We start from the raw sequence: 14081 nt of genomic DNA, 5'->3' as shown, positions 1-14081 counted from the left end.
TTTGTTCATACAAATATCTAAAATATTTTAGACACAGTATCCATAAACATACTATCATTAAACACTGATTTCACATAGTATAACAACTAACTTCTACTTATTTTGTTTTAATCTCAAAAAAGTTCACACACATGGTGGAGGAGTATGACACATTGTTATGGCAGTACTCTGTTACATCAACATTTTACAAATACTGAGAGTACAGGAAGATCTCTAGCTTTAGAAGAGAACTATACTTACTTGCTTTGCTTGCTGTGCATTTACTGGATCACCAAACTGCAGTAAAGCTTGAAACTGGTTATTCTTTGTGAATGTGATTATCTTCAATACAGCACCAAATTTAGAGAATATCTGCCAAAAAACATTGTACAGTTTTACACATCTGTTTCTCCCAATCATAGCTCAAGCTAAAGTGAAATCTGACTTACCTGATGAAGAACATCCAGGGTTACTGGATAGTACATGTTGTCAATAATTATTCTAAGTACTGGACTCTGAGCTGGAGTCACTGCACTCTCACTAACAGTGGTCCCACTAATGGGAGCGTTTGATGCCTGCACAGCTGTCACTGCCTGAAGAACAGCCTGGGCCCGCTTTAAAAAAAATAAGACAGAAGAGAGATTTTCTTAATATTTCAAGATAACAGCTTGAAATTAGTTAGAAATATTAATATAGTTAACTCCAGAAACACAAAATAGTCCACTTATTTAAAACTCAGAGCTACAGACATAACACAACGTTAAGTGCAATGCAGTCTGACTCTGTGAGAAGAGCCAACAAAAACAGCAATTAATCCTTATGTCACATTAAGGAGGGGCTTCAAAAAAAGGCACCAACATCAATCTTTCTAGTAGAAAGCTTGTTGTTCTACTAGTAAGGATAAAGAGGATTTTGTAGGTTTCAAGATTCTTTCCTTTACAGGAAATAAAGCTAAACTAACCCACAAACCAACCAAGGAAAAACGCTGATGCTACAGAAAGCAGAGGTACTTGTCTTATGTTCAAAAGGTTGTATCTCAGCTAACATTCCACTGTCATTTTAATTATGTAGAAGGTTCTAACGGGAAGGGAAAATTCTAAACTAACATGTCCAAACTTCTCAGTTTTAACACAATGAAATAATACAAAAGACTAACAAATGTCAGAAAGTAGTATCCAGAGAGGTAAACAAACTAGTGTCTGTTATCCACCCTCTTTTGTAAAAAGAAAAACAAAATCCTCTCCATGTATGGGTTTTTTTTTGTTTTTAAACAGAAGTAGGATTTTAGAAATTCAAAGGTAATCATGATACCACAAAAACACAAATGTATGTAACTACTTCCACTGCCAAAACTGACAGTATCAGAAAGATTAGATGTCTTTTTCTGAGAAAAAGGGCAGAAAAAAAGAGGTTCCATTTAATACTTTCATTACAGTCCCCTTATGAAGCAAAACAATACAAAACAAGAGAGACAAGTGAGCATGCCAGGTAAAAATAATAACCATCATATTAATGCATACTGCATATTTTAAAGGTATTAGAGATACTATACCATTCCATGTCTCACAACTTACATGATATTCCTCATACTGAATCAAATCAATGAATAAGGAAAGGAGGGGAAAAAAAAAAGACCTGGTGAACACCAGTTGGGAAAACAAAATTTACCTCTACATTTAACATTAATTACATTGAAATCTCTTTCAATTACACTTCTTTTCCCTAATGCATGAAACACAACTTTCAAGATAGCCAGATACTTGGTTGAGTTGCATAATTATTTCCTACTCTTTATACAAGTTCATATCAATTAAATATCAATACTTACAGTGACTGGAAAAGTTCAAACTGTATAACACAATGAACTACAACTTGTGAAGTCAATTTTAACGTATGACCCTTGTCAGCACTGTCTATACATACTTATACATCATATTTCATTCCATTAAAATTAATGTGAGTACATGAAGGAATACAGGACTAAAAAAAATGGTAAATATTAAAATTCTTAAGAGTATTTTGTCAAACAACCTCAAAATAATATCTAGCATCATACCTAAGTAGTCATTTGGGAGGGTGGGTAATCGCTATAAAAATAAATCAAAGTATTCTAAGGAACGAGACTATTTAGAAAGACCAACAGAAAAATCAACACTATACTTGATCTGAACCAAAATGTCTTTCAATAGATTACCCTGAAATTGCTTTCAAAGGCAACAGCTATAACTTTACTATTTACATGTCCTAATAGAGGACACAATTAATAGAAATTAATTTGGCACTTACACTGTTTTTTGTATCATCAAAAATGCAACATAAGAAATTAATCTTAAAATAACCATCAGACTTCTGGTAGGTTTGAGTCTCTTATCTCTCTATTGTTTGCATTAATTGGTCACCATGTTACTTGTGCCAATTCTTCAATTCTACTAAAAATAGACATATGTATCTGTATTTGTTGTGAAATAGGTCCTCGAGAGGCAAGAGCAAAATGGGGATCAAAATGATGTTTTGTTATTAAGTACATTTGTCTCTAAAGTGATCATTAGGGTATTATTCTCCAGAAAAAGCAGATCACAAGCTGAGGTTACCAGTGCTACTGGAGTGATCATCCAAAGCACTGAAATTTAGGCATTGGCATTAGCCACTACCACTAGGGGAATTCAAATTGGCATTGGAATCTCAGGTGTACAATTAACAAGGAAGTTAATTGTACCATCCTACAGTCTCTAAACTAAGACAAAAACTTTGAAGTTATTTAGAACTTTTAAATAACTATTAAAAACACACTTCAGAACCTTTGCCTTCTGACATCAAGGACACATTAAGAAAATTTATTGTAACGGAAAGACGGCACAGAAAGCAAAGGCCTTTCAGTGCCACAAAATGGAACAATCATAGATAAGACCACAGGAGTGTTAGAATGTGGACAAAACCAAACGATTCAAACATGGCACATGAGCCAAGAACATGCCATGCCTCATCTTCTACTGTCTGCATTTGTGATACTACTGAACAGTAAATATACCTGGTTAAGTGTGTTATCAGTCTTTAGTTCTTTATGATTGGAATATTGGATATAAATGGGTTGGTTACGAAGATGAGGTGTCACAGCAGAGTAGTAATTAACCATAGTGATAGCTGCTTCTTCTGTGGCAAGTTCCAAAAATGCCTGTAATTAAAAGAATTAAAATTTTCAGTATTTACAAAGCAGGAAATCTTCATATTAGACGTACATTAAAAAAAAAAGGGTTTGATAACATATTTTAACAAATTGATATCAGCCTTCAGAAAATGTCATTCTACACATACCAATGTTATTTGATAAGCTACTTCATCTCCAAAAATTCACCAGTGAAGATGCAAGAATAAATATTTATCTTCCAACTAACTTTTTGCTTTATGTAGCTGCCAAATTTTGTTTCCCCCCAAAATTTAGTAAAAGATGGCATAAATTCATTTAAAAAAAGAAAGGAACAAAAGCTCTTTTTTTCTAGAATACTTACTGCTTTATGACTTACTTCAACAGCATTTTAACAATACATTTTGAAATCAGACAGCAAGCATATGAAAAAAACAAAAAGCATCAAATTACCTGGTTTTTCCCTTTCAGCATCAGGATGTTGGTTACTTTACCAAAAGGTAAACCTAAAGCAATAACTTCTGTTTCTGTCACTTCCCCAGGCAATTTCCTGATATGAAGAACACGAGAAGGAGCCCCATCCATTTTATCATCACCTTTGAATTTCTTGTTGTCATTACCATTGGCTGAAAGACATATTCAGACTCTATTTGAAAAGTTTACTGATACTTTTAATGCTTTATTAAAAAATGCTTTTAATTATAAACATGAAATTAATTTTAAGTGAGTAATCTCATTTGGTTTAGGTCAAATTCAAGGCTTCAGAACAAATTCTGCAGAGACAAATGCTAGTTTCATAGAAGGTAGATTGTTCAAGACTTCGTCATCTAACAGAGACCTCAGCAAACCCTTTACACCTCACTTTCAGTGAAGCATCTCATATAATAACATGGAATAACATGATATTAATCATGTCCAACAAGGGCTCACATAAGAACTCCAACACACATTAAAGTAAAAACAGTTAGTGGCTACCCAGAGATTTTTTGAAAGAAATAAAATAGTGGTGAACCATTAATAGATCCCAGAGTTTTTTTAAGAACTGCTTGCACTAAGGAACTGGACACGAAAAGTAGAAAAGTAACAAAGCAAGACAGGAAGCATCATTAATGCTGGGAAAGATCAGAGCGGAGAAAGGGGATGACCCAAAGGACTGACATCACAAAAAGCTGATGAAACCAACAATTTAAGGTAGGAAAACGTCCCTTCTGAACCACGAGCTCACTCATAAAAAAGGAAAAACCAACTAATAACATGATGCAGCCAACACAGACAGGGATGGGGTAAGATCCAGATACATTTCCCTAAAAGAATCAGGCAAGCATTAGCATCAATGTACAAAACACCAGAAAGACTATTCAGAATACTCTCCAGAATTCTTGCAAAGAATTACAGCAAAATTCCAACTGGAATTCCTTTTGCTGAATAAGCAGCTAACCAGTTGGATGGAAGAAATCTTGCTTTTGAAAGAAGGCCAGAAAAAAACTATTAACTTTGGTTAAAAACATGTCAGTGGAGTAAACATCAGAGTCAAGAGCTAAAGAACAACACTGTCATAAGATATAATATTAATGAATTAATCAGTGCTGGAAATCAGTATGCACTTAGACATTAGTGAAACAAGTGATAAGACTTCCCTTTCTTCTACCAAAAAAAAAGTTTAGATTTATCTAAATATAAAATTCAAAATATCCTATTAGTTAAAAACAGTATGTCTTAGAGGTACATCATGTAGTAACTCCATACCCACACCCTGTACCACTACCATCAACCCTCCTCCAAAAAAATTTCCATGACTAAGCTTTTAAAAAGTTCTTGCACTGAAGAACACACAGTGTTTTCCACCTTACTACAGCAGGCAAAACTATAAAAACCTCAACATTCAAGACTGGTTAAAATTCAGCTAGCAGTATCTCCCAACTGACAATGCTAGAATCCATGCAATAGTAGGTGTTTTATTTTGGTCTGCTGCAGAGAAAGACAAATTTTGGTGGAACACAGAAGAGTAAAATTTGAAATACACACTGACCTAGGATCTGAAGTCTACACAGGACTCTAACCCGTACCATTTTGGCAAACATGGTGAGATTGAGCTTCCAGGCAGCCAGGTTTCACTTGCTCAAAATTATACATTATTATAACACTATCTCAAAGAGACAGAGAGCCAAACTTTGTGGGAAAAAAGTACTTTCACTTTTCACCTGAAGCTCATCACACAACAGCCTTCTCTAGTTCTCAATTTAAATCTCTACAAAAATAAAAAAAAACCCGAAGAGAAGAAACAAGGCAAAGTACAATAGGCTGGACAATGCATTACAAACATGTTAAAAACAAACTTGCAAAGGATAAAAGAATTATGGCGATACTGAGACTACATGTCCAATGCCCTTCATACTTCAGTTTTCTGAATAATTTCAATTCATAAAGTTTCAAAAAATATGAAACATTACCAATCAGAAATGAAAACGAGAAAAAGTTTTCAAACTAAAGAATTTTCTGAAATTAAGAAGCCTCTTTTTTTTACATCACCAGAAAAATATTCACCATGATGGCTCAGATCAGTATGGACAGAACTGTTTCGTCTTTTGTGTGCTTTTCAACAAACAATTTTAACATATTAACGTTTCCACAGTACAATGTCCAGGAATTTACTTTTTGTTACACTAAAGTTCTTATTTAAATTAGGCTTCAGGTAATCCCAGCATTTCTAGTAAAGGTATCACTGGCCAGTATATAATTACTCACATATATGTATATTAAATGTTTCTCTAATAATTATTTAACACAATAATTTATGAATTACTGTATTACCCAATTGATTTTGCATCTATTAGCATTGCTACTAATACTGGCATTTTCACAGTTTTTCAACTTTTGCTGCAGTAAGTTTAAAGAAGCTTAAAAGAAGCATTTTGATGTACTAAATATGTGTATCTTTTCCTAAACAGCAACTAAGAGCTTTAACTTAGTTCACATACACAAGCCTCTCACACAATTTTATTTTTTACACAGTCTTAACCTCAACTACACTGTACTTGTAACTTTTTTTACTTACTGTAAAAAAAGCTATGTAGACAAGTGCCTGGGCAAAAACATTTTTGTAAAAAAGCAGATAAATATATTACAGTAATACAAAAAAATACAGAATTAGGCACAAAAGAACATATGGCAATCAGAAAACAGGGGGTGGGAGGGACAGGATGGGGGGACTGGCAACAAGCATTCTCAGTGCTATGGAATTGCCCAAAAAATGTTTTTAGCAGTAGGGCAGGTAAACATGACAAAAGCTGTTTATTACTTATGGGCAAAAGCCTCTCTTGTACAATGAAAGCTGAACTGGTACCATTCATTAAAAAATGAAGCCCACCTTCTTAAAGTAAAATTTATGCCAAAAGATTTAACAATGGCTTTTGGAAGACAGAAGAAATGAACGTGTCAGCTGCTGAATGCAAAGAGAATATGTACTTTTACTACTTTTGGTTATCCATTCAGTATCACCTAACAGTAATTTCCTGTTCCAGTAATGAAGTGTGTATCATACACTAAATATGCATGAACATACACAAGTGAACTTTTAAGACATTCGTGGAACAAATTAAATTTAGCTTTTAGGAGAGTTATTGAGAGATTCTGGCACTGTATGACACCTCTCTAACTGTAGTCTCTTATTTGTCATTATAAATGGTACTTCTCAGCTGAAGACGCATCATTAAATTGCACTTGGGAATAGAAAACCACATTTATGACACAGAAGCACAACTTGTTCAGAGCCATTGAAAGGTGAATTTACTGTTAAAACAACAAATCTCATCCTCTAACAAATTTTATTAGCAGAATCAGGGTCCATAAAGGTTAAAAGCCAAGTCAAGGGGAGCAAGGTACTAGAGGAATAACCTGGTCTTTTGGTAGAAATAGAGTCTATGCCTAAGCAGCAACAACCTGAAAGATCCTTCCCTATACAGCACATAAAACAAAATTGCTGAAACTTGGGGAGAGGCCAAGGGATGTTGGAGGAGACCTCACAAGCTGACTAATAACTACTGCTGAAACTGCTGTTAAACTGGAGACTTACTGGCAAGTAGCTATTTCATGAGGTAGTTTGGCTTTCACTGGACTTGAAAATCTTGATCCAATTCAAACATTTTACTGCTAAAACTTTAACAAACATAAATATGCACTGAAAAGAGCAGGCTACAATATTTGCATTGGGAGAAAAAGTTTTAAGAAGCACTGGGAGAATGACTAAAACACAGTGTTAGCTCATTTACAAATCAAGTTATAGCTGCAAATGCATAGTTTAAAAAAAATGTAAACCAAAAAAAATTAGAAACCTAGCCCTGAATCATAGAAACATTTGGGTTGGAGAGGACCTTTAAGATCGAGCCCAACCATTAATCCTACACGGCCAAGATCCACTGAGCACAGGAATGGTTCAGGAATATTCAATTCAGACTATTGTAAAAACCCACGTTCTGTTAACAACCATAGCACTGATCTAAGTGCTCTGCATCTCTCCACCAAGGAGATGAAGAATTCAGTTTCCATGTGATATGAGACAACCATATCTTAAACAAGATGTCATCTTTACTAATGATATTCAAAGCATTATTCTCACATCCAAATAGGATACTTCAATTTAAATATAATTGACACATAAGCCACATCCCTGCTGAATAGAGTTCCTTCAATTCAGCATAGACCAACCTGGTGAAATTGAATGTTTACAGGTTGACAAAGCCTTTAAATGGCCACAATCTGAGCAACTCAGGTCCTGGCATTTTCAGTGAGAAACTCCTATTTTATTAAACAAAGAAATAGGAACCTATATAAAAAAGAAACAAAAAGAACTGCAGCAAACACAAGGCATATTTTAAGTCCAAGTCATTCAATCATTCAAGCTATGAATATTCAATGCAACCAAGCAGTTTTTGCAGAAAAACTGTTTTTAAGTTCACCCTAAGTCCTAGCAAAGAATGAATAGCTTACTATCTGATAATAGCTGATTTTGAAAACAATTTCATAAAATTTCATCCTAGAGGAGCTTTTCTCTGCACTTTTAAAAAAGAAATATGTAAATATGACCTAAGAGTTCTGAGACCTTTATTTTAGATGCATAATTTTCTGTATCATAAACTTTTTTATAAGCACACAATCTCCTAATACAGAAATGTAACTATGTGGGTACAGGCAAAAAAAGTTGGATACAATATAAAGTTGCTTTCACCCATTAGTTCCTGAAAATTAGGGAAAAAAAAGTAAAAATGACCACAAGACACTGGCTATAAATTCCTGCATATCTGCACTAGTGAAATAATGTACAAATACACATACTTCCTGCAGAAATCACTCTGGTTCACAACTGCCAGTACACATCAACAACCAATTAAAAAAAAAAGTAACCTTTCAGTTTGTAAATACTAAAGACAAGACACCTAATAGCAGTAGTATTCAGTGCTGTTCTACATAGAAAGCACTACTTGTTTTACCTTGGCTAAATATATGTGATTTAATGTTATCAGCTGTAGAACATCAGACACATATCCAGACAGGAAATAAGTGACTAACAGAAAGGCAATGCAACTGAAGATATCTAGTTTATTAGACAAATGTTACACTGGCTACTGAACACAATCATCTGTCTCAACCAACCAGCAACAAACTGCAGACAATCGCAAATTGTATAATAGAGATCACTGTGGTTTCATTTCTGGAAAGTTCTTTTCTTAAAGAAAGTTTTCCTATACGTACCCTACCCTGATGTAAGTGATAGAATGTAGGAAGGGAGCTGACCAGTGACCTCTCCCAGGCTCCCAAAAGCAAATACACAGGCCCTTTACTTTAGCATGTAAATCTTCAAAAGTTCAACCTATAGATAAAATTTGGAATTCAAAATGTTTGAAAGAACAAGAAAAGGAGATACTATACTCAAAATATTATAAAAACACATAGAATATGAAGTTGTCTGAAGTCCACATTTGTTAACCTTGAAGGTTAGATTACATTGGTCAATGTTAATTACATTTTTGTTAATGGGTTTTTTTGCTGTTTATCACAGACATGAGCCATGTGCATACAAAAATCTTGACCAATCAATATTAAAACTATCTTACGCTACAAAGACTATTGCTTAAGAGGAATTTGAGCTTAAATAAGTAAACATAGCGAAACAAAGAAAACTTTAATACAGCTTTTAATTGGCACATCTGCACATAGGCTGTGCCTGTTTTAAAATACACTGAGCACTGAGTTTTTGAAGCAACTATGCTAATACATTTACAGTATGGTATAGTGGCTGTTCAATGCTGCAGCCTAACATGAATGCACCTAATTTAGTCCCTAAAAATATGTAAAAATACCACAGGCTAGAGTGAAATCCAACTGAAGTAGAACAAGGAGTTACCACAGCATAGCAATGCAGACAGAAATTACCCAAACTGATAATAATGGCCACATTTTATTTCTCCCATCCGGAGATTTTTTATTTTTTCTAAGTTTCTAAATCCATGTATCTGTAGAAATAAGTAAAGTATGCAGTATTATTAAATTACAATACCTTCCAGTCACATGTAACCTACTTCTTAAAATCTTTCAAATTATTATTAATTGTAATCAATTTGAAAACTTCAGAAGTAAATTACCTAAGTTTAGGCATCATTAATTTTAACTAATAAGTAATTTTACTTAATGTGCTAGCAAAAATGGCACATCTATGACATATCTATGTTTACTGCCCAAGTTAAATACAGCACTTGAAATATTATTACTTTGTATGCCTCAGTGCTAATTATTCTGTTAATACAATGAACTACCTACCAAAGTCACTCCTAACATTCCCTGCTAATTAAGTAAAAACAAGATAAACAGTACCATTCAAAGCTCCAGGAGTTTGGTGAGCTCAGCTGCAAAATGATTTTGGAATGTTTCTACTGGTCTACTTTAAACACACAAATGTGAACAATGAAATTGATGGCAGCTGCAACAAGAAAACCTGCCAATTCTTCTTGTCTTTGACAAGCCAATTTTCATAAAACTTTCATCAACATCTTTCACTTTTTATCTATATCACTTAAAAATTTTACCTTTTTTGTATGTGGATTTCAGCAATGAGTTCATGGCATGAGCATCTCCACACAGATAACTCTTCCTACAAATTCCATTAAGCAATCCTCCTGAACAGCCAAAGCCTCACACCAAGTTCAGTGAAAAAGTAACCCCTTTACAGAGGAGGTTACTCCTTTACAGAGAAAACAACTTTTCCAGTTTTTAAAGATAAGGGATTTTTTTCTTACATTTAAAATCTGCAGAATAAACAGCTACATACTTACTGAACATACAGCACTGAAAGGTAAAAACATTATTTATGTACAATCATTTGCAATCTGCCTTACTAATGTCTTCAAAACCATTAGCAAGGTCAGAAACAGCAATATTTATTTAAAGATCCTGGTTTCAGCTCTGGTTTCTCAGAATCTTGTTACCAAATCATATTTTAGTTTACTTAAGGAGTCTTTCTAGTCATTGTGCACCAACACAGAAAAAATTAACTCATGGATCTTCATGAGATTATGCTCTCTAAAGAAATCCGAGTCGAGCAAGATAATGGAATAAGAATAGACTTCGACAATATTTTCAAAAAAAGCTAAAGGAAAACTAGCAGTAGTTTAAGCAGTAGTAAAAGGCCTGTAGTTCTGAGAACACAACTTTAATATACTCATGTCAGCTGGTGTTAAAAACATCAGAAACTTACACATGTAACATAAAAAAAGAACTTCTTAAGCTTAGATATTTGCTGATCTTGTACTTTACATGCTGTTCTCCCTTGCTACAAATTCTAATCTAGTGGATGGGATCCTTCCCTTAATATTTACAGAATAATATTTTGCCATACTGTCCAACCTGGTTCAGGAACAAGAATAAATCTTGTATATTTAAATATAAACACTTAACTGAAATGAAATTCCTCAACAATGACAATAATCAAATTTGTCCAAAACAGGGTTCAGTATTAAGAGACAAAAGTCATCTCAATCCAAGTGTAGAATTCTGCTCCTTTACAGTCTTAAGACTGCTCCTTTACAAAAGACATAGAAAGTACCTAAAACAGTAACTTCACCTGTAGTGACTGCTAATGTAACCTGCTGTCACCGACACAGTCTGGAGGATGGATACAGGTGACAAAACTGTTTAGAAAAGGCCCAAGGATCAGGCCTTACATTTTGAGCCATGTCAAACATGCTGGCCTTTTTTAGAGAATTACTAGTGGTTCAAATTATCAGTAAGAATGCAAATCAAACGTTTGTTCACCAATTTCACAAGTTTCTTTCACAAAAAAATAGGAAAGGATTCATCTGCAAGACTCCCTATAGGGCAGAGAAACCATTCCTCTTTCATGCCTTTCACTAGGAGAGAAGATTAGAGCAAGAGTATTCATAAAAGCATTGAAGTACTACAGTATTCTCACTGAATGGCAGCTGAATTAAAAAAAAAAAAAACAACCAAACAAAAAAACCCCAAAAAACCCCAACACAACTCACTAAAGGAACTCTTCCTATGATAAAAGGGTAGGATGTTCATTTTAAAAAAATCATCTCCAGCTCACCCATAACGACACCGCCCCCAGTTCCACCAAAACCCCTTCCTTCCACGAAAAGGTAGGTTTTTTGACAACTTAGGCATTTTGGTTTAGGTTAATATTTCTACAGCAGAGAAAGAAATGAGGTTGTGATTGACAAGATTTTGTTCAAAGTTTAGGCCTGCTAAGGCACTGCTATTGATAACTGCTTTTTTGACTGTGTACACTTTCACCAATAAAAGGCCCAGAGGATTACAAAGACAAACCATCTCTTTCTTCTGTTCTCCTAGCTATCTACTTAGAAAAATATCACAGAGTCAGATATTGGAAATATCACAGTCAAAACCAGAATAGGTTTCTATATTCTCTGGGAAACAATGGCCAAGTCTCATAATAACACCATGACACTTCCCAACTCTAAGAATGAAAGGGCAAGAACAAGTATTAGTTTTACATAGGCAAGTATCTACAACATGTCTCATTTACAAGGGACTTAATAAATGATCACAGGGTCCCTGAAACCCTAGAAAATCTGGGAAAGATTCATCACCTTGGCTACAGCAAAAAAAAAAAAAAAAGTTTAATTGACTAAAGTTTTAAATTCTTGTGAAGAGAAAAAGTAATAACAGAACTGAAGCATAAGGAAGACATCAATTCAGATAGAAAGAATACTTGAACTCATTTGGCTTCAGGAAATGGCTACAAAAAAATTAACAGAGGTTTCAATTTCACATCTAACTACTTCTGAGTTTACAATCTGAACTTGTAAACTGTGTAAGTCTGGAAAAAGTACTTCCTGGTTCACAGTAAAAAAAAGAGCTATGAGAGGATATATTCAGAAGCTGAACAGAAGATTTATCCTTCTCTACAGGGGGTTTTTGTGCTACTTCAAAAAGACAAACAGAATGAAATTTGAATACAATACCAAGAAAATGTTTAAAAAATAGAACACCCAAACAAGCTAATCCCCTTTTCACAGACTGCTGTAGAGAATGACTTGAATTACAGCACTGCATTCAGATTGTGGGTTTTTGTTTGTTTGGAATTATTTTTCCACCAATCTTCTTTACATATTACTGAACTCATATGAAACTTTTAATGACAGGCATCTGATACTACAGGAGCCAGATCACAACTCTAACCACTGCTGCTAATGAGATTGTTTCTTGAGTTATGGTTATGGATGCCAAAAAAACCCAAACAGAGAAACCCCACCCACACCAAGAATACTCCCACACGCAACAAAGAAACTCCCAAAAATAAAACCCAAACCCTCAGTCAGCTGGGAAATAAAAACAAAATGGGAAGCAATGTATCTGTTAAATACATCAAACTTCTATCCCATACATCAACCTAACAGGATCAAAACATGCTTTTCCATTCTCAGAATTTTTAAGGAAGAATTTGTATGTAGGGGCTGCTTAGACAAGCTTTCGTATTTCTTGTTACGAAACCTTAAAATTATAATTCTTATTTCAATTTTTTTTCCTTTCCCTCCTTTTTCCTTTCATAAATTAATTTGCATTTAATTTCCTGGAACTAAAAGTTTATCTAAAAATATATAGAAAATTTGGTAATGTTTAGGACTTGGTCCTGTCTTAATGTCCACTGCTGAAACCCAAACCCTTGGCACACAACTCCTTTGCATAGCTGTTTCTTGTTTAAGTAAAGCAAACTGATGAAGCACTAAATATCCAGGACTGAAGAGGACATCAAGAAAATGAACAAAAGAGGGACCTCTTTCAGAACCAGAAGGAAGTAAGAAAAACAGAAAAGAGAGACATATGTTCTGAGGTTCCAAAATGGCTATGAATGCACTAAACTGCACTGCATTTCTGACTTATTCCAAAGGAATAACCTCGTCACCTTTGGTTACAGAACTGCCAGTGGAAGTGGTTTTCTTCTGCTGCCACACTCCTCCACTCAACACTACACTGTGTCTACAACTGTGCAATCACATGACTGATCAGAAAGCTGCTACAAGGGAAAACGACTTCATTTTGTTAGCCTAGTTTAATGCTGCATTAACGTACTCTGCAAGTGTATGAGCACTCCAACAGAAGAGTGTAGTAGAAACGTGGATTTGGAGGTTTTTCTGCTTGTGCTAAAGATGTAGGATGAGAAAGCACAGAGCCACCCATTCTAGCAAGAGCTGTCACCACAGCACCCTAATAGTAACATGAAATTGCACCCTGAATCCCAACCTCTTACTAACAATTTAAAATGGAAATAGTCTGCTATTAATATCAGTGATTATACTGCTGACCCCATGAATACAGAAAATCAGGCACAGTAGAACAGCGAACCAGGCAAGTGACTGGAAAGTGCAGCAACCCTCTGATGTCATGAATTAACTCCTCCACATCTCTAAGGCAAGAGGGAAAAAAA

The 14081-nt window shown here is 34.6% G+C and overlaps 1 protein-coding gene across 4 annotated transcripts in view; it reads right to left on the bottom strand.

Annotated features, from left to right (window-relative positions):
• Positions 1–14081, bottom strand: part of PTBP2 (polypyrimidine tract binding protein 2) — a 43112-nt gene that overhangs the window by 17029 nt on the left and 12002 nt on the right. For all 4 annotated transcript variants that reach the window (XM_005422091.2, XM_005422089.2, XM_014307455.2 and 1 more), the window contains exons 3-6: positions 3575–3747; positions 3008–3151; positions 429–593; positions 241–351 (exon numbers count right to left, since the gene is read on the bottom strand). In XM_005422091.2, coding sequence (XP_005422148.2) covers positions 241–351; positions 429–593; positions 3008–3151; positions 3575–3747 — 593 coding nt within the window. The remainder of the gene's footprint in view (positions 1–240; positions 352–428; positions 594–3007; positions 3152–3574; positions 3748–14081) is intronic.

This window comes from Geospiza fortis, unplaced genomic scaffold (assembly GCF_000277835.1).
Source record: "Geospiza fortis unplaced genomic scaffold, GeoFor_1.0 scaffold403, whole genome shotgun sequence".
NCBI lineage: Eukaryota > Metazoa > Chordata > Aves > Passeriformes > Thraupidae > Geospiza > Geospiza fortis.
This window is presented reverse-complemented; position numbering and strand designations above follow the sequence as displayed.